The sequence below is a fragment of the Sus scrofa genome, chromosome 17 (genome assembly GCF_054392235.1).
Source record: "Sus scrofa isolate SSC_HxYL_T2T_F1_AM1 chromosome 17, Sscrofa_HxYL_maternal_Yorkshire_Landrace_v2.0, whole genome shotgun sequence".
Classification (NCBI taxonomy): domain Eukaryota; kingdom Metazoa; phylum Chordata; class Mammalia; order Artiodactyla; family Suidae; genus Sus; species Sus scrofa.
In genome coordinates this window covers 67572501-67591282 of record NC_139399.1, presented here as the reverse complement: position 1 = coordinate 67591282, position 18782 = coordinate 67572501, and the positions used below count along the sequence as shown (strand labels likewise).

At 56.2% G+C, this 18782-nt stretch overlaps 1 protein-coding gene across 5 annotated transcripts in view; it reads right to left on the bottom strand.

Moving 5' to 3' along the window:
* Positions 1-18782, bottom strand: part of PHACTR3 (phosphatase and actin regulator 3) — a 236223-nt gene that overhangs the window by 4002 nt on the left and 213439 nt on the right. For all 5 annotated transcript variants that reach the window (XM_085002521.1, XM_005673064.4, NM_001110176.1 and 2 more), the window contains 3 exon segments: positions 6643-6698; positions 2463-2524; positions 1353-1493 (listed from right to left, as the gene is read on the bottom strand). In XM_085002521.1, the coding sequence (XP_084858647.1) occupies positions 1353-1493; positions 2463-2524; positions 6643-6698 (259 nt within the window).

Here is an 18782-nt window from a genome sequence, read left to right as displayed (position 1 = left end):
AGTCATTCTGACGTCACTGCAGGTTTATGTTCTGCATTTTGAAAAAGAACCTCCCGGTTGCCTGTGGGTGAGACGCGCATCGCCGCCCATCCGGGGCCTCTCCCCTGGCCCGCCTCCAGCTTCCCAACGCCCACTTCCATCGTGTGCTTCTCTCAGATAAACCCTCCAGGACCAGGGGAGACAAAAAACATCAGCCTTCAGGGCAAGGAAAGACTCTGCCTCCAGAATGTCAGGGGCAGGCTACGCCCATCGTCACCAGGCCTGCCACCAAAGAGGCCCACCCTCTCCCCCGTGCCCGGGCCCCTCCAAGCCCCTCGCCAAGGGTAACTGAGTTGGTCCAACTACAGCCTGTCTGGACTTCTCCAAGCTGATGCTATGCCCGTGTGTGTTCACTTAAAAGCTCCAGACTCACACTCAGCATATGAAGGAGGAGGAACAATGAGAAAATCCTGCAAATGTATTGGCTGGATGTATAATAGTTCCTCTTCCTAAAGGCTTTGAGGTTCTGAAAATCACCAGAGGCAGGAAGGCAGGACAGACTCTGCCAACAGACGTTCCTGGGTTTAAGTTCTGCTGGTCAATAGCGTTTGCCCACGGTCAAGACTACTCCCCCAGCCTCTCCTGGTCACCTCTGCAGGGATAATAACAACACCTCTCTCTTTGGGATGTTGCTGAGGATTAAGTGAAATAACGCCTGGCAGGCTGGGTCCAGTACGGGGGAGTGTACGGGCTAGGGGATGTTAATTCCCTCTGCTTCACCCCATAGCCTCAGCCCCCCGCAACCCCCTTGCTCTCCTCCTGGCCCTTTGGTTGAGACTGCTCAGGATCCCCAGGGACACCTCAAACGGGACCAGCCCAGGACCGAGTCCAGAGCCGCCTCCACCTGCAGCCTGAAGGCTTCTCCCATCTCCTCCCTTCCCCCACCCGGCTGTGGCTCGCTTTGTGTAAACCCATGTTGTCCAGCTCTTTTTTGCCCACCTGCCTACTGTGACTCGCACCCAGGCCAGAGTTTCACGTCCTCAACAGTCTCGGGGTGGGGGCGGCTATCCTGTGCATTGCCACAGGGGGGAGCGGCACCCCTGGGCTCCACTCACTAGACACCAGCAGCGACCACCACTGCTGACCACCAAGACTGTCCCCAGCCACTGCCAGAGTCCCTAAAGGCAAAGTGTCCCCCAGGTGAAAGCATGTCCCTACCGCCAGCTTGTATTTACAAAGCCAGCATCTGGGAAGGCACAGCCTCGACCACAACAGTGGACAGTGCCCACCAAGGATAGAAACCTGCTGGCAGGACGCGCTCTGCTCCTTTCACACCGACCCACCCCGGCGGCACAGACCGGCCTGCTCGGTACCTTGTCTGCTGCCGACAGTCTCGTCCAGGGCTTGTCGGCCCGTCTGTCATAGTCTTGTGCCTTTGCCACCTCCACGTAATCACTGAATCGTATCAGAATTTTTCTGTCTCTCAGTTCATCAACCGTGGGTCTCTGATTAAGCTGAAAAATAAAAGATCACCACTGTCAGGTGTCCCGTGCCAAATTAGCATTCTTAAAGCACCCTGAAGCTGTGAAATGGAACCCTGATGCAAAAAACCTCAAGTATGAGGGGTTTAAAGTACACCTCTTCTATTCCAGCCCCCTGCCCTCAGCACCTCTTCTCTGGACCCTAAGCTCCAGGAGCCCAGCAGTGCCCTGTTCACAGCACAGCTCAAGGAACCATAGGTGAATGAACTTAGGAAAGATTTTACAGTAGCAGCGGCTTCTTTTCTGCTATCATTAGGGAAGCTTTTACGAAAAAGGTAGAGAAAGTTAAAATGCTAAATACTACTGGTACTCATAAGTCAAGCTCAGGAAGACACTCCATGAACTTCAAGTAGGACAATAATAATAATAATAATTAATAGAATTATTATTAATAGAATAATAATTGTTAGAATAGTAATAATTGGAGAACACAGTAGAAAAAGGGCAACACCAGAACACCTGGATTTAGAGATGGGCAGGGCTTTAGAAGGAGATCAGCGCTTATGGAGTTGCTACCTATATTGGCCACAGTCCATTTTGATTGACTTAACTACTAGAGACCCCCCGATACAAATCCTTGAGGCTAATAAAATGTTCTGCCATCCAGAGCTTCTAGACAGAGTGAGGTAACCAGTGTCCCAAAGGAAAGGGCAGCTCTGCTGTCCGGGCGCTGTGCCCAGGAACTGTGTAAAGAGCTCACCCCCTGGAAACAAAGCGAAGTGTCATCAGGGCCGCGGGCTCGGGTGCCAGGCGAGGACACTATTGGCAGGCATGTCAGTTACATGCCAGGACGTGGCAAAAGGCCCTGCTCTCCTGGCGTCTGGTGAGTGAATTCCTGGCACCTGCCCTCACAGAGTGAGGGCCTGCATCGCCCATCCCGACCGCTGCAGAAGCAGCTTTCTCCCTCGAATCGTCCGGAATCAGGTGCTTCAATGATAGTACCTTTCTTGTCAATCTTTGCTTGATTTCTCTTCTTTCTTCCTGCTCCGTCTGATCATTCCTTTCTGTGAAAAATTAAAGCAAAACAAAACAAAGAAAAGAAAAGGAAGAAGCAGGTTGAGACTTTCTTCTCTTTAGCAGGAAGTGTCCTCAAAACCTGGATGCTGGGGGTGGAGGACGAAGGACACGACGTAGAAGACGCTTTTGTCCACATCACTTTGTTTTTCCCCACTTTGCCCATCACTGCTCGGGAGACCGTGGCCTCACTGTCACACAGAAAGCCTTGTATGTGGACGCTTTGCCAGCATCCCCGCTTCCTCTGGGTCAGAAATAACCGCATCGATTGTTGTTGGGCATTTATTTGCAGGAGAACCAGGAAAAAGCTCGCTCTCTCTCTCCCTCTCCCTCTAATCAACTCTCTCTCTGTGTGTATTTACATCTAGGAACATAGATGGCAAACAAAAACAGATTTAGGATGAGCTAGATACACATATATAATATCTTCGTATATGTGAATGAGTAAATGAATATTAATAGAACTGTCACTGCCTTTCCCCCCCTTTTCCACGTAATAGGCACACATGCTTTCAGCCAACCAACGTAAGATAAGAAACACCCATTTCAGATTGTGGGCAGCATATGCTTGCCTGGAATGCGTATTTTCAGAATATATTTCAACTCGAAACATACCCGGGAACCCAGCTGCCTCTCCACTGCAGAAGCAAGACACGTGAGCTGCCTTTCAAGGGACCCCGAGGATCTTTCGCCAAAATTGGCTTTGCTTGGTGAGTGTGGCTATTAACATTCAAGCCGTGCTCACACCTACACTTTGTAGCTAAAAATGGAGCAGAATGCTGAGCTGTAGTGTAAAATGTAGGCTCTGCCCTGGGATACGAGATAATGGATGTCCTATTTCTGGCTCTCTGTTGCTAAATAAAGCCTCAGGTCCCTGGAGGGGACCCAGCATTCCACTCCTAGGAAAAGGACTTCGTCTGTCAGCACTCCTAGACACACCGCCAGGTTTGAGAAAGGGGAAGCCTGCTCCTTGCAGTTAACATAAGTTCACATGTCTGCCTCTATTTAAAACACTCCTAACATTTGTGCGCCTGGGGGGTTTGGTATCTAGGTGCTTTGTATACTTAGCCATCGTACTCTTCTGTAACTTTCGTTAAGACGGAAGATGCAGCTTACATTTGGCTGTTTTAAGAAAGGAAACCAAACCCTGTTATGTCCTGGGGTCTTAATCCAAGTGAAAAGCCAGAAGAAACCACAGTTATAAGCTCTAATCAGAAAGCTGATGATACAATTAGAAAAAAGTGATGAAAGTACCACCTGGGCCAACCATGAGGGATTCAAACAATGATATGAAACTAATTCTTCAGAGTTCTCAAAAATAGGCCACGAACAAACCCCCAGTACAGCCCTCATGTGAAAACACGGAAACAAGATCAGATCTTTCCTTTTTTAAAATCATGGGTACCATCTGCATGACAAGGGCACACGGGCACAGCACGGGCTTTGGAGAGCTGATCTTTGAAAGTGTCTGGTAGGATCGTCTCCGGGCCAGGCGCTTGGTGGGGCACCAACTCTTAGAAGTCCCTCCTGAGATGTTAAGCTACAGACTCTCTGAGCGCCACTCAGTGCTGGGTTCGGGATGTCTAACTCCCAGACCCGGAAAACACGGTGCCTTGTGCAAAACAAGGGAGCCATGACCACAGCCTCCACGCCCAGATTTTCCAGAAATAGTGGCAGGAGCTGGGACAGTCACACGTGCATCTTCTGTAAATCATCAGACCTGCACTATTGCTCCTGAGACAGTGATTAGAGTGTGCCTGAGTCTAATCCAGGACACATGGGCGTGAACTGCGGTTCCTTTCCCTGTGCCGAGACGCCTGATAAAAAGTCCTATTACCTCCCGGAGTCCGAGCTGCCTCACTAGGGAAATGGGGACGCCGAGCAAAGCTGGCGACTGTGCTCCAAGGACTGAATGAGGACCGGACGCGCTGAGTCCGAGGCCTGGCATAGCGTGGGCCCAATGCCACAGGATCATTTTTAGTGTCATCACAGGTACAGGGCCGCTCTGTCTTACGCTCTTGTCTCCATCAACACGCAGGCCCAGCTCTGCGTGTTCCCCCGACAGGATGGCGTTAGTCATGAGCTCCCCACTTAAAGGGAGCAAATACAATGTGCTGACAGCCTAAGAACTGATGAAAAGCAGACGCCACCATGGAGCATGAGCCTGGGTCAAGGGCCTGCGAGGATGACGCCCTGGGCGGCATCTCACACAGTTCCTCCCTTCGCTTCTCCCGGCACAAAACCAAACCAAAGCACCGCCCACCACTATCCAGCGAAATTCTCAGGCGCTGCTGCCCGGGGCACCGAGGCGTCCGACCAGGGATGGACCCGCCTGGCCAGGTGGTGAGGAAGGGATGTCGGGGCTGCAGTGGGGGTTGGCGGGGCTTGTTTTCCTGCCTCTTCTGTGCGCAGAAGCGAGCTCTGTCCATCCCGGGACCACCTGCCACCTCTGCCCGCCAGGCCCCACCCTGCTCCCAGGGCTTCTGTGCCAAGACTAACTCCCTTAGGGGCACTGACCGGCTGGGGGTCCTGGCCATCCACCAGAGCAGAGAGGGGGTCCCCACGGATGGGAGGAACGGTTCCCAGGAGAAAAGCCTCTGCCCACTCTGGGCGGCAGGCCAGGCTGAGGGGCGTGAACTTGCCCCACTCAAGTCTTAGATTTTCTTCAGGGGCATCAGACTTAGGCGCTTTCCATCGTAAGTGACTTCATTTTTTAAAATTCAAATATGTGTCACAAATAGCTTGACTTTTGTATCCGCTCACGTGCTGAAGATTGTTATCAATGAAAAGCTTTTCTTTAAATCCTCAGATGTGGCCTAGTTTGGGTAAAATAGAACAGCAGTCGCCGTATCCTAGGTTTAAAAAATTAAACATGTGAACTATTCCATTTAAAATGGATAAGCAATGAGGTCCTCCTGCACAGCCCAGGGAACTATAGCCAATCTCATGCGATAGAACAGGATGGAAGATAATATGAGAAAAAGAATGTATATACATGTAGGACTGGGTCACTTCGCTGTTCAGCAGAAATTGACACAACAGTGTAAATCAACTATAATTTTAAATTAAAACAATAAAACCAAGAATTCTGGATCTTAGGGTTTAAGTATTTCCAACGGTGGACAGAGAGGGGATTTCTAGGCAGTTAATGAAGGTGCTGGGCAGAGGAATGGGTTAGGGCTCCACACCTGGAGCAGGGGCCCTGGCACCCACTTTCTGACAGCTCAGCCTCGGGACCCTCTTTGTAGAAAGATGGCCATGCAATGAAACCCAAGCTCAGAGAATGTCTGCAGTGTCCATCCATCATAAAGAGAGGAGGGAAAGGAAAATAGTTCAAAAATACAGGCCTTAGAAGACACTTTTCATACAAAATGTCTCGAAAGCTGAAATGCATTGACCAGATACATAAGAAGTATCTGCGAAAACACTTCTGCAAGGGTTTTACCACCCGACTCATCAATGGCTTTAATGAGATGGAACAGTGCTCTCTACACTTCGGGGGTTCTTCCTGGACAGTGATGCTCAGCACTGGTCACAACCACACACCTAACTGGAGAAGCCCAGAAGGCTGGGGGCGGGGGGCGGGGGGGGGGGTGGTCTGGAATCGCATCACACTGTGGAGTTGAAAGCCACCGGCAACATTCCCCAAGGTTTCTCGCTTCCTTGGGGCTATTTGATTCCCCAGGTGTAACCGCTAAGGGGTGAGTTCATCCCTTGTCCACACCTGCCTGTGGTGACTGCGGCCATCAGAAACCCCTGTCCAAACTGCCAGGGAAACCTGCTGAGACCCAGCCTGCGAAAGGATACAGAATCATCTCCCTTAGACCTATGGGGCTGACTCATTAGATAACGCTGAAGTAGGGACATCTTTTACCATGCCAAGAGAGTCTTTTTTTTTTTTTTTTCCCTCTCAATTTTAAATGGGATGCTTCTGGGTGTTTCAACTTTCCCTGGGGTTGCTTTCAGATTCCTGGGCAGCTCAGACACACAGGAGGGCTCAGCCGAAGGACCGGAGTCACTGCACCGCCCACCGCCCACGCTGGGATCCTGCAGCAACCTGAGCATCAGCACTCTTGAGGAGAGCCCTAGGGGGTCACCCGCTACTCACGTTTCAGGATGTTTCTTCTCTCCAGTTCCTCCACGGCGGGTCTTTGGCTCAGCCGTCTGCGGAAAAACACTAGAATTACATTTTGCACCATGGTGGCTGCCGGCGAATTCCGCCCTGGGTCTGCGAGGGTCAGAGGTGGCTGGCGCACCCCCTGAAGAGCACCTCCCCAAAAGCGAGAGGGAAGGGGAGCCTCCTCCGGTGGCTGCCTCTTGCTGGCGAGTCAGACCTCCACGCGGGAGGGAGGGGGCCCTCCGTCACCGGGCGGCTGGGGCAGTCCCCGCGCCCCCCCTGGACGGGCAGCTCTTCATGTCCAGATCTGCTGCCAGCCCGCGGGGCTGGACGGCTCCCCAGGCGGCGTAGGAGCAGCAGGAGCTCCACCCGGGAGACGGTCCCCTGCTCGCGGGCGGAGGGAGGGGCGGGCGGGCGAGACTCCCGCTTCCGTATCCCAGCGCCCCAGACACGGGCTCCGGCCCTGGTCCTGTTTCTGCCCCGTTCAGCCTCAGTGGACACCCGCCAGCTGCGGGGTGATGGAGGGAGCTCCTGCCTCTACCCGCAGGGAGCACCGCCAGGAGGGAGCGAGCGCAGCCAATCCAGGCCCGGAATCTCCTGGGCCGAGAGCGCGAGCCCGGCCACGCCCACAGCTGCCAGCCACGCCCACGGCTCCCGCCTGCCACGCCCACGGCTCCCGCCTGCCGTCCCACCAGCCCAAGAGACACACACGGTTTGCGAGATAGGAAGACAAATTATCATTTCCTTTGAAATGGCTTCTCAGGGAGGGAGTTGGAGGACGCAGTCAAAAAGAAAAAAAAAACAACACATAAATAAATAAAAGGCTTGTCAGGAGAGGGAGGCATAATTAGCCAAAATTAAAGCCAAGCTCCAATTATTTTTGTAACTCCAATAATGTTGTCTTTGGGGCCAAGCCAGAAACCTTCCCACTTCCGGATCCTTTAGCCTCAGCGCAGAGACACCAGGCTGAGCATTTGAATGGGGCCACAATGTGGGGCCGTAATACTCTGCCCCAAAGCGGTTGTCACCTCCAGAAATACTTGTCTCCTATTTATAACCCTGTCCCAGCACAAAGCCCAGGGCGGCCCCAGGGCTCAGCTGCTCCTCCCTCCACACTCAAAGCGACAGTGTGCCGTCTGCTCCTTTGGGGGTTTTGTGTGTCTGCTGGCTGGTGGGTGGTTGATTAACATCTCATCTGGATGTCTGCTGGGGCTTGAACCTACCTCCCCTCCAAAAACAAAAACAAAAAACACAACTCCTGGCTGGGACCAAGGGCCAGAACCTCCAGCTCCCTCCCAAGCAAAGGGCATAAACCCAGCTCTTTGGGTGGGGTGCCTCAGCCTGGTCAACCCCCACCCCCCCAATGCCACTCACTCAATATGTGACCATGGAGCACGTGCTCTGTGCCAGGCACTGTTCTAAATCCCAGGACGCAGTGGTCCCTGCCCTTGGAAAGTCACCCTCTAAAGAGGAAGCAGACAAACAGTAAACAAACCAGAACAACCCAGGGAGTGGTCAAGGCCAGGAGGAAACAAAAGGTGGGCTGTGGAAGCTGAGTGATGGGCTGGGGCACTTGGGGGTGCATTGCCATGGGGACCCAGCAGGAAGAGGAGGAGCCCGCCACAGCCACAGGGAGGTCCCATCTCTGGACTGTGTCTCCTATTTGCTCACTGGCTGGGTTGGGGACAGCTGGGAGGAGTGGGCAAGCCAAGCTTCTGGAAGAGGACCCTTTGGGCGGAGGTGTGGAGAATCCACACGGGGTGCAGAGCCAGGTGCCTACTGGTGCCACCTGGCCAGCCGGGTGCCCGCAGGGCCACCTGAGCACCAAGGCCACGCATCCCCTCAAACCTGAAACCAACACCAAGCCTCCACTCACTCTGCCCCCAGAGAGGCTTTTTATTGCTGGATCCCCACTTCTCTTCCAAACTGTCTAGCAATAGACCCTCACAGAGCCGAGGGCATTGAGAGAAAACGCACAAACCCACCGTTACCATGCTGGCCTGGGACAGTAGTTTCTTCAAAAATGTCTTGAGAAAACCCAACCTGTGGGTTGTCAGCTGATCATGGGCTGAGTTCCCAGAAAGCCATTTTGTCCAAGTCACACGTCTCAGCAAAGTGCGGACATCTCACCCTCAAAACCTATGCAGCTGGCAAGCCTGGTGCCGAGTCCTACTTCCCACTGCGGGGCCACAGCGGATCCTCGGAGCACCTCTGAACGAAGCAGAAAGGGGTATCCTCTGGTCAAAGCCCTGTAGGTCTGTAGCTGCCACCAGAGCACAGCCGGCCGGCTTGGCACCAACTGTCTCTCTACCCAGAGAGGCTGGACGAGAGGACCGCCAGCCCGAGCACCTCCCTGTGGGACCCTAGTCATGGGGGGTGGGTGTGCGGTGAGTCTGGACTTGCCCCTACTGTGCAGACACCCCCCTGTATGAGGCTGAGAAGGTCTAATGTGAGTTAACCTGACCCTCCCAGTCAGATATTAGTGAGCACCTGAGAACCTGCCCGGCCCTGATGCTGTGGTGCGGCCCAGCCCTGTCCTCAGGGAGCACAGGCTCCAGTGGGGAGGGCTAAGCCGAGCGGGGAAGGAAGAGCGTGTGCAAAGGTCCTGAGCTCAGGACTCCTGCGGTGACGGGTGCTGCTCCTGGGGCAGGACCCACCCAACCTGCAGGCCCTGCTGAGGTCTGGGTTTCTTTCCAGAGAAGCCGGGAAGGCTCTCAAGGGTGGGGAGCAGGCGGGGCAGGATGGCGTGAGGGCAGGCCAGGACTGGATTTGCCTGTGGGAGCACTTCTAGACTCTTCCAGACTGCTGTCCAGGGAAGAACAGTGCAGAACCTACCACCAGGAGATATAGAGCCACTTGGAGGGGGGACATCAGACAAGCACAGGTGCCACAGGCCCGTGAGCCATCAAGGGGCCTGTGAAATGTTCGAGGCAAGGCAAAGATACTGGCTCTAGAGTAAGAACACTGCCAGCTCCAAATTAATACACACTGAACTAAATATACATTAAACACAATATTCCATCCATTTGCTACCCGAGACTCGGCTCGCTCTCCATGTGGGGCTGGGTCTTCCCAAAGCAGGAGTGATGAACGACAACCCTCATATCCAAGCGGACAGCACGTGGGATTATACCCACTTTACAGATGAGGCCATAGGGGCTCAGGAGGCCAAAGTGGAGAATCCACACTGGCACCTGTGTCACCTGTGGGACCAGGTCTCATTCTCTGCGTAGATCCCAGAGCCTGACGAGAGGAGCAAATGGACGCCGGCTTCTCTCCCTCCCCGAGGCGTGTGCAGCCACAGCAACCCTGCTTTGGAGCCTCAGCAGCAAGGGGTTCTCCAGGACCTGCAGAGACCCAGCCCCACAGCCCCAGGGGCTGGGCTTTGGTGGTGAGGGGGCGGAGCCTCAGGCGGGGTGGGTGGAGCCTCAGGAGAGGCGGGGCGGGGCAGCCTCAGTCCAGCGCCCGAGGGATTCCCCGGCTCCGCCCACAGCCGCTCCCACCCCTGATTCAGAAACTGCTGCTCTGGTGCCTCCTGGAACTGGGGAAGCCACAGTCTATTTCTGACTCTCCCCGCTGAGAAAGCAGGAGTGTGGCAGCCAATCACAGCGCCGTGTGGGTGTGGGAGCCACACCAGGGAAGGAGACCAGGGTAGAGAGAGGCTCCTGCCTGTCCCCCAGCCTGGTCCCGGCCTGTGCCCCCAGGAGAGGCAGGGACAGAGGCGGGCAGCAGGAGCACACCGGACAGGCCCTGGGGACCTGAGCAGGAGGTAAAGGCATGGGCCACCGGGGACAGGACAGGATGGGGTCATGGCACCTGGGGTCCCTGTGCAGTGTGGGTGTGTGTCGTAGTCAGGGCCCCCAGCTGTCGGGAGAGGAGAACCAGCCCAAAGAGGCTCCCCTGCCCTCCTGTGTCTCCTCTGAGCCAGTCTGTGGTGACGGCCGAACGCCACACCCAACCCTGTGCTCTGAACGTGGGACATGACTGAGGACGGAGAGCTTGGTCAGCGAGCAGATGGAGACGAAAGAGGAGGCACGGTGGAGGGCGGGGGAGCCAGGAGGCCACCGCCAGCTGGGTGACCAGGATGCCCCGAGGGGGCTGAAGGAGATGCGGTGAAGCGGTTGTACCATCCACATCTGTCAGGCTGCAAATTCCCATCCCCTGGACCAGCACCGAGGCCACGACACAGGCAGAGTCTGAATTCAAGTCCCAGCTCGGCCCCGGGCCAGCAGGGTGACAGAGGATACCACCCTCCCACATGAGCCTCCAATCCCCTGCTCCTCCCCTGCCCCAGGGACCCCAGGGGTGCGGAGGGGGTGGAGAAACTAAGACAAGGCGGAGGCTGGCGCACAAGTGGGTGGTGGTGTCCTGACTGTCAGCATTTATATCCCTCGCCAGGTCTCGTCCAGCCTCACTCAGCCAACAGAGCCACCCTCACCACCCTGCTGGTAGCCTCCCTGCCAGCCAGGATCCCCCAGAAAGTCCCCATCAGACACCCACCCAGACCTCCCTCTGTCAGACAGCCCCTCCTCCTCCATCAGACACTCACTCGGCCAGCTGGCATGGGGGACAGACTGGCTACCAGACCCACTGGTGCGCTGGTCCAAATCCAGCAAGCAGTTGCATTTTTGGCTCACGCCATACTTTTAAAACACGAATATGAAGCAAATATTAATCAACAGGGAGTTCTCACTTTAAAACATCAGCTTTCTGGCTGCCCTTGAAGATACAGAGCAAAGGCTGGAGTGGAACAGCGTCTGGGCTGAGGGGGCGCCTGGCTCCTTGTCATCCTCACGGCTGGCCCCAGGGACCCCTCTTCTTCTATGTCACCTGTGGGACCAGGCTCCTGAGGGAGGGAACCTCTCCTTGTCCCAAGGACCCCTTCTGCCTCCCAGACACACGTGGGGCGGGTGGCCCAAGTTCCCTGGAGTGCCTGGCATGGTGGGAGGGTGGCCCAAGGAGAAAGCAGGTCTTGATCTCCGTTCTGAGGTCAGCGGGGGACAGATGGCCCTGGCTGAGTGTCCCAGGGGAGCATCCAGCTGCTGGGCTTCTCCATCAGGGAGAACCGCCACCCCATCCTGCACCCCCAGCCCCCCAGCTGTGATCAAGGGGCTTCAAGAACCAGGGCCACGCGGCCTGCCACTGCTGAGGGGCTGGTGCCAGGAGGGTGCTGGGAACAGTGCCACCAGGCACCCCCTCCCCAGTACCACAGGCCACAAGGCTTTCACGAGCCTGGTGACCCCTGTTTTCAGTGACTTTCTTCTGTCCTTGCTGTCCAGCCACCTTCCATCCACTAGGTGGGACACTGTGTCGCGGGAATTGCAAACTCCCATCTCATGGGCCGCCACGCAAAGCTCCAGCTTCAGCACTCTTGCCATGGTTCTCTCTTCATCGCGAAAGCTCTCTAAGGTGGCAGTGCAGTGGAGAGCAGAGGCCAGCGCTCAGCCCGAAAGCCCAGGCTCTCCCGGGACCGCGACTCGCTAAGCCTCCCCCTGACCCCGGCCTCTGTCCCTGCCGTCGACTGATGAGCACAGGGAGTTAGAAAACCAACGAAAGCCCCAAACCGAGGTCCTTGCCAAACAGTTCCTGATCAACCAGGGAAGCCCCGTCTCACCGTGTGACCCTTGACCTCTGTGAGCTCACCTCTCCCCATCAGCTGCTTGGAGTCTGCGCAGGGCCCAGCCCTCACCTCAGGTTGGGGAGGACCTGCCAGCACAGGGGACTCACCCTGTGAGGATGCTTCCCATCCCCCACCTCACCCTGGAAGCCGGCTATGGTGGGGGGCGTGGGGGGGGGACGACACCCTCCATGAATCACCCCTCCAGGTGACTCCTCCCACCTTGGCCAAGGCTTGTCCCCCTGTTCCACCCCCCCACCCCAGGCCTCCTGAGCCTGGGCTCCAGGTGGCTCACCTTGCCCCGAAAAGTGCTTTGGTGGCGAGGCCAACACCATGGGGCAGGGGCCCATATCTTGGCCCGTCACTCAAGACCCTCCATCCCGACCCTGTTACTCCCTGTATTTCTCCTGTCTCTCCCCAAATGGGCTGATGACAACTGTCACCTCTTGGGCTTGCCGTGAGGATGGTGACATGGCCCAAGAAGTGCCAAGCTAGGTGCCTGGCATATGGCCCGTTTCTGAATCGCCCTTTGCACACCCCTCTCCGCCTCTCAGGACCGCAGACCTGGCAGGGCTCCGAGGCTGCAGGTAATTCCGGGGACATGGGAGGAACGGCCTGTCTGGCTCCAGATCCGCAGCCAGCTCTGTCCCCCTCAGCTCATGGGCCCCAGGTCTCCCTCATCCCCGTGGGGCTCCAATAAACATCTCAGATCAACTCAGCATCAAGCAAGAACTGAGCTGAGAAGCAATCCCGTCAAACAAGGCAAAACGCCTTCCTGGAGAGAGAAGCCGCAGCTGCAGAACAGACAGCTCCCCGCCCACGGGGACGCCGGCTATTTTGGGAGCTCCTTCCTGGGAACACCGATCCGGCTCCACCGCCAGCCTTGAGTCACCAAGGAAGGCGGGAGTCCCCGCCGGGCAGGGATTCCCCCAGCGGGGCAACGTCTCCCCATCATCAGGGGAGACTGTGCCAGACTGTGCTGGGCGTGGGGCTCGCGAATCGTGAACAGAGGGTGGCTCCTCTGACCCGATGGGCGCTGTCAGGGCAGGGGGCCACCAGGGACAAGTGGGCGGCCCTGGGAGAGAGGGTCAGGGAGGGGGCCTCTCCAGGATGTGACGCGGAGACAAAGCCATGGTAAGCCCAGAGATGGGCCGGGGGCTCCAAGGGCAGAGCTTGTCCACGTCGGGGAACAGCAGCCGCCCCCAGCCTCAGCCGCCTCCGCCCTCGCAGCTCCCAGCAAGGACGAATGACCAGCCCGTGGAGGCCTTGCCTGGGGAAGTGCAGCCTCCCCCGTCACAGCATCTTGTGACCCCGGCACTCAAGATGTGCTCGTCCAAAGCTGCCTCGCACCCCATCCCCACCTCGTCCCCTTGCTCATCGTCCAGGGTCCGCCTCAGAGGCTGGCCGTCGTCCACACACTCACCCCAGAACCACCCTCTGCCCCTCCCACTGCCCACTCCCAGCCCCGAGGAGTCTCCAAGTCTGTGGGGTCCCAGGCGTCGACACCTCACTTGTCCATCTGCCTCCCCATCCCCCCACCGCCTGACCCACGCCACCAGCCTCCAGGGGCCCTCGGCATCCTGCTGCCCCCACAGCCACGTGTGGACCTTCTGAAACATATCCCCAGTCCCACAAAGAGCTCAAATGTGGGATCCCCAGTGAACTCAGGACAAAGTCCAGGGCCCGCGAGGCCAGCGAGTCCATGGACACCCATCCCCCAACTCTGTGCCCCGTGGCCCCCACACCGAGCTGCTTACACCGGCCCCCTCGGGCACAGCCACCTACACCCCCTTACATCGAGTATTGCATCCCGTCCCTTTACTGCAACCCACCCACGTGCATAAGTTTTAAAAGCCAATGTGGGAGTTCCCGTGGAGGCCTTGCCTGGGGAAGTGCAGCCGCCCCCGTCACAGCAGTGGTTAACGATTCCAACTAGGAACCATGAGGTTGCGGGTTCGGTCCCTGCCCTTGCTCAGTGGGTTAACAATCTGGCGTTGCCGTGAGCTGTGGTGTAGGTTGCAGACGCGGCTCGGATCCCGCGTTGCTGTGGCTCTGGCGTAGGCTGGTGGCTACGGCTCCGATTGGACCCCTAGCCTGGGAACCTCCATATGCCGCGGGAGCGGCCCAAGAAATAGCAAAAAGACAAAAAAAAAAAAAAAAAAAAAGTCAATGTGATGCTCAGCTGTAACACGCAGGAGGAAGGCAGGGCGTTTTAACCCAATAACACACAGTCCACACACGGGTGTTCAGACCAGAGCACATCAGGCGACGGGGCAAAGGCGTCCACACGGTCACCACGATGACCTCAGCCACCCACGTGGAGGGACCAGGGTCCTTCCGGTGATTCGCACACCACTAGCAATGCAGCCACACGGGAGCTGTTTCCCAAAATGCGTGGTTCTTGGTAAAGTTCTGAATGAAACAAGGTACGTCCATTTCCATCAATTTCCCCGGCACGTGCATTTGGGGAGAATTCAGACTGTGACCAAACTCCACCAAACCCCTCGGCGTGTCCGCTGTACACCCAGGATGCAGGTTCAGGTCCTTCCCACGGCTCTGGATCCTTCTGTATGAGTGTCCAGGGGACACAGAAAGCTGAGTGGGTGGAGCGGGGCAAGTCTTCCCTGCTCAGGAGGTGTCCTTGACTGCAGGACACCGGGGCCTGGCCCAAAAACACAGACATCCGGTCACAGTGACAGGACACACGAAGCTCCCCAGGCTCACCAGGGGCCACAGGAACAGCTGGCCTAAGCCCTGGGCTCCTGGGCAGATACCTCACCTCCTCTGGGAAGACCTCAAGCTGGAAAGAGAGGCCTATCCTTCACCTCCAGCACTGGATCTTGTGTTATCTGTCCACCCGGAGAGGCCTCATCCCCTGTTCTTCAATCAATCACTCATCTAGGTACTGGGGTAAAGGTGGATGTGATTAACATCCATAACCAGGTGACTTTAAGTGTGGGGCATTGTCACCAATGGTCTGGTGGGCCTGGTCCAATCAGGAGAAGGACCTCACGAGCAGGGCTGGGGCTCCCTGAATGAAGAGGCACTTCTGCCTGTGGACAGCAGCCTCGGTCCCTACCAGGGAGTTCCAGCCCTTCCTAACGGCCTGTCCCATCGATGCCAGACCTGCATAGCCAGCCCCACAGCCACCGCCACCAACACCTTGCAATAAATCCCTTGAGAGACACCTCCCCCCGGCTCTGGACCGCTGTCGTCTCAGACGCAGCCTCCTCCCTAAATGAGGATGACAATCCCGTGGGAGGAGTGCTGTCCTGTTACCTCCACTTACCTGACCCCAGATTAACTGACCCTCCCGGTCCTTCTGGCGAACCAGACCCGCGGAGCACGCACGCGTGGCAAGGCAGCCCCCGCCCCGTGCCATCTGTTCCCGTGGTGACCTGTGCACCTGTCGGGCGTGGGTCCCTTCTTCCCCAGCTACGTGCGCCAGGTGGACCTGTGCCTGTATCAGGTGATCTAATCAGATTTTACACACAGGGATGGAATGACTCAATGTGGATGGAAAAAGAAAACATATTTCTACAATAACCAAATGGACTGCTTTGAAGGCAGTAAAGGCTAGATGTTGGAACCCAGCTGTCCGCGTGAGTGTGGGAGAGGAGCGTGCAGACAGCAGGGCTCCGTCTCTGGAAGGACTCTGTGTGCGACTGCTGCCAAGTGTCTCCTTCTCACTCCTCTGCAAAGAACCAGCGTTTGTCTCAAGCAAGGAAGAACACTAACTGTTGGTCCTTCTGCAGGGAAAAGTCTTTGGTTTCCCAGCAGAAGAAGCCCAAGTTAAGGCACATCTCAATGACAGGTTAAAATTAAGTGTTCTGAGCTCGAACAAATCACATTTTAATTTCTTCTTCTGACTGGCTTTGTTGTTGCCCTTGGAGGAGGGGACTCCAGGCCCCTCCCTCACGGGCGTCACCTCCCCCGAGCACACTAGTTACCGGTGTGCTTATGGCTGCTTGTGTAACACCGCCTCTGAGTGGCTGCAAACAGCCCACAGCCAGCGGCAGCCTCTGGGCCGAGACAGGGTGGGAGGGAGACACACCATTTGTTTTTGCACGTAAATCAGTCCCTTATTCAGATTTGGAAAATGAAAGTAATATATAATGCTTCCCATTGCCTGGCCCCTGGCATCGGGATGATTTGATTTCTGGTCCCCAAACATGGAGCACCTGCTGCGTGCCAGGCCCTGGCCATCCCCTCCCTCCTCTGACACTTCCCCAGTGTCGCTTCCCCAGGGCTTGGGGGCTCCTGGGCTCCTCCAGGAAACAAGCAAATACTGGGCAAGGAAATACCAGGGCCAAGAGAAGCACAAATTCCACTTAACACTGCCTCGATTTTTAAAAGGATAGGGCACCAGCCTACACACCAAATAATTTCCACAGGCCCCGGAACTCCATCAGTGCTACCAGGGAGCTTGCGCCTCGCCGGCCCAGACAGCTGCCTGGGGGTGGGAAGGGGGACGCTGGACGGATAGCGCCCTCTGCACCAAGGTGTGCTACTTCCTGCATCCCCCTCCCCCAGGCCACAGGTATCACACCCTCTCTTAGGTGACCTTCCCCCATCCCCCGGTCCTGAAGGCAGCTCCTGCATCCACCTGGTTCCTTCCTCCACCCCCAGTGCCCTGGGCTGCAGGTGGCACACAGAGATTGCCCAGGAAGTGTCTGTCCTTGAACTGCACCGTCCTGAGGTGAAGGTACCACTGAGGAAGGGACAGCTGTGTCTGTCCTCATCACTCCAGGGGCCCCTTGCAGCTCTGTCCCCTCCTCCCCTTTCCCAGCTTCCCGCCACCTGCCCAAGTCCCTGGGCCCAGCACTGGACAGGAACATGAGGCACTTATAAACCTCCCAGAGCCTATCAGGGCTCCACACAGGCTTCTCGGACCAGACTGCCCAGGGAATCGCTGGCTCTCATCTCACAGACACAGGGTTTTTCTTCCACTTGTCCATCTGTTTGCTCCTTCCTTCCTTTCTTGCTTCAGGCTAACTCAACACAAAATTAACTTGAGCACCTACGTAGCAGAGACTGCTGGTTTCCTACCCAATCCTCCACTCTCTCTTCTTTGGTAGCATCAGAAAGTGGATTCTGTTCAGGAAAGCCTCTTTTCTAACGAAGCGTGGCCACATGAAGAGGTTCTGACCAAGGAGCTGTATGGAGAGGTGTGCTGAAAGCCTCTGAGAAGGGTCTTTTGGAAGAGCTGACTCAGCTGGGATCTGTGCACCCTCGGAACCTGAATGTGATGTCAGGTGCTCCCGCAGCCACCTTGGACCATAGAGGGTAAATGCCAACGTGAGGATAGCTGAGCAGGAAGATAGAAAGAAGCCTGGGTCCTCGATGACTGTGGAATAACCAAGCCAGGCTTGTATGTCTGCAACCATTCAACAAAGCAGGATGCCTTTAGGCCCAGTGTCCAGAACCGGCCTGCCTGGGTCAAATCTTAGCTCCATGACATACTAGTTGTATGACTTTGAACATCTTGCCTGACCTCTCTGAGCCACCATTTCTGTAGCCTATGAAATACACCTAATAATAGCATTTACATCTTGGGCTTCGGCAAATACACAAAGCGCAGTCCTTGGCACACAACACAGATTTAATAAATGTTTGCTACCACAGCGCTACTGCTATGACAACTACTCACTCAGAGGGGAAAAGCCCTGACTCTGGGTAAAGCTGGCAGGTGTCACATACCCACTTCACAGCTCAGGCAGATGGGGCCATGTGCCTGGGTTCCCTCAGCCAGGTGAGCTCAAATCTGCCAGGCCACCTGCTCCCCTGTGCATGGGATCTGTGTTTTATTGGTACCGAAGGGGGTTTGTTGTTTTGCCTTTTCTCACAAAACATGCTGTACTTTCCTTGACAGACTCCCAAGTAACCAAGAGAAACAAAGAGCAGCCGACCCCACGAAGGACGGGAAGGCCAGGAGCTTGCGCCACTTCAATAGACACCAGCGAGGGGCCTGAGCACTACCCACGGGGGGGTCACGGAGCCCTCCCCCCCCACTGCCCCTCCCCCTCTGCACAGCACGCTCTCCATCAAGGACCAAGACTTATATTCATGTCCTCTAAGGCTCCGATTTTGGCAAACTTTTCCTGACTTGGAAGCGCTGTTTTCTGTTGCCCAGGTACTTCCATCTAAAAGCAGGCAGCAAGACCTACCGCTGGAGCTGCCTCGCCCACCTCCGCAGCCTCGCAGGGCCACCGAGCCCCTCCCTCCAGGGTCGGGGTCTTGTCTTGCCCTCCCCACAGACCCCACAGGGCCTGCTCACAGCCCCGCCCCACGGATCCCTTTTGTGTTTAGCAACGGATCCTTGAAACCTCAGCTAAATAAGCCCCAGATGCCTCTTGACCTTGGAGGCTACGCAGTACTCAAGGCACTCACTCCCGCAGTGGAGCAGGGGGCTGTACCCAGCTGAGGTCCCGGGCGCGGGGTTATCTGATAGACCAGACGGACCTCAGTGTGCTCCGAGGCTTCTAAACAGAGGGAGACTGAAAGCCCCAGGAAG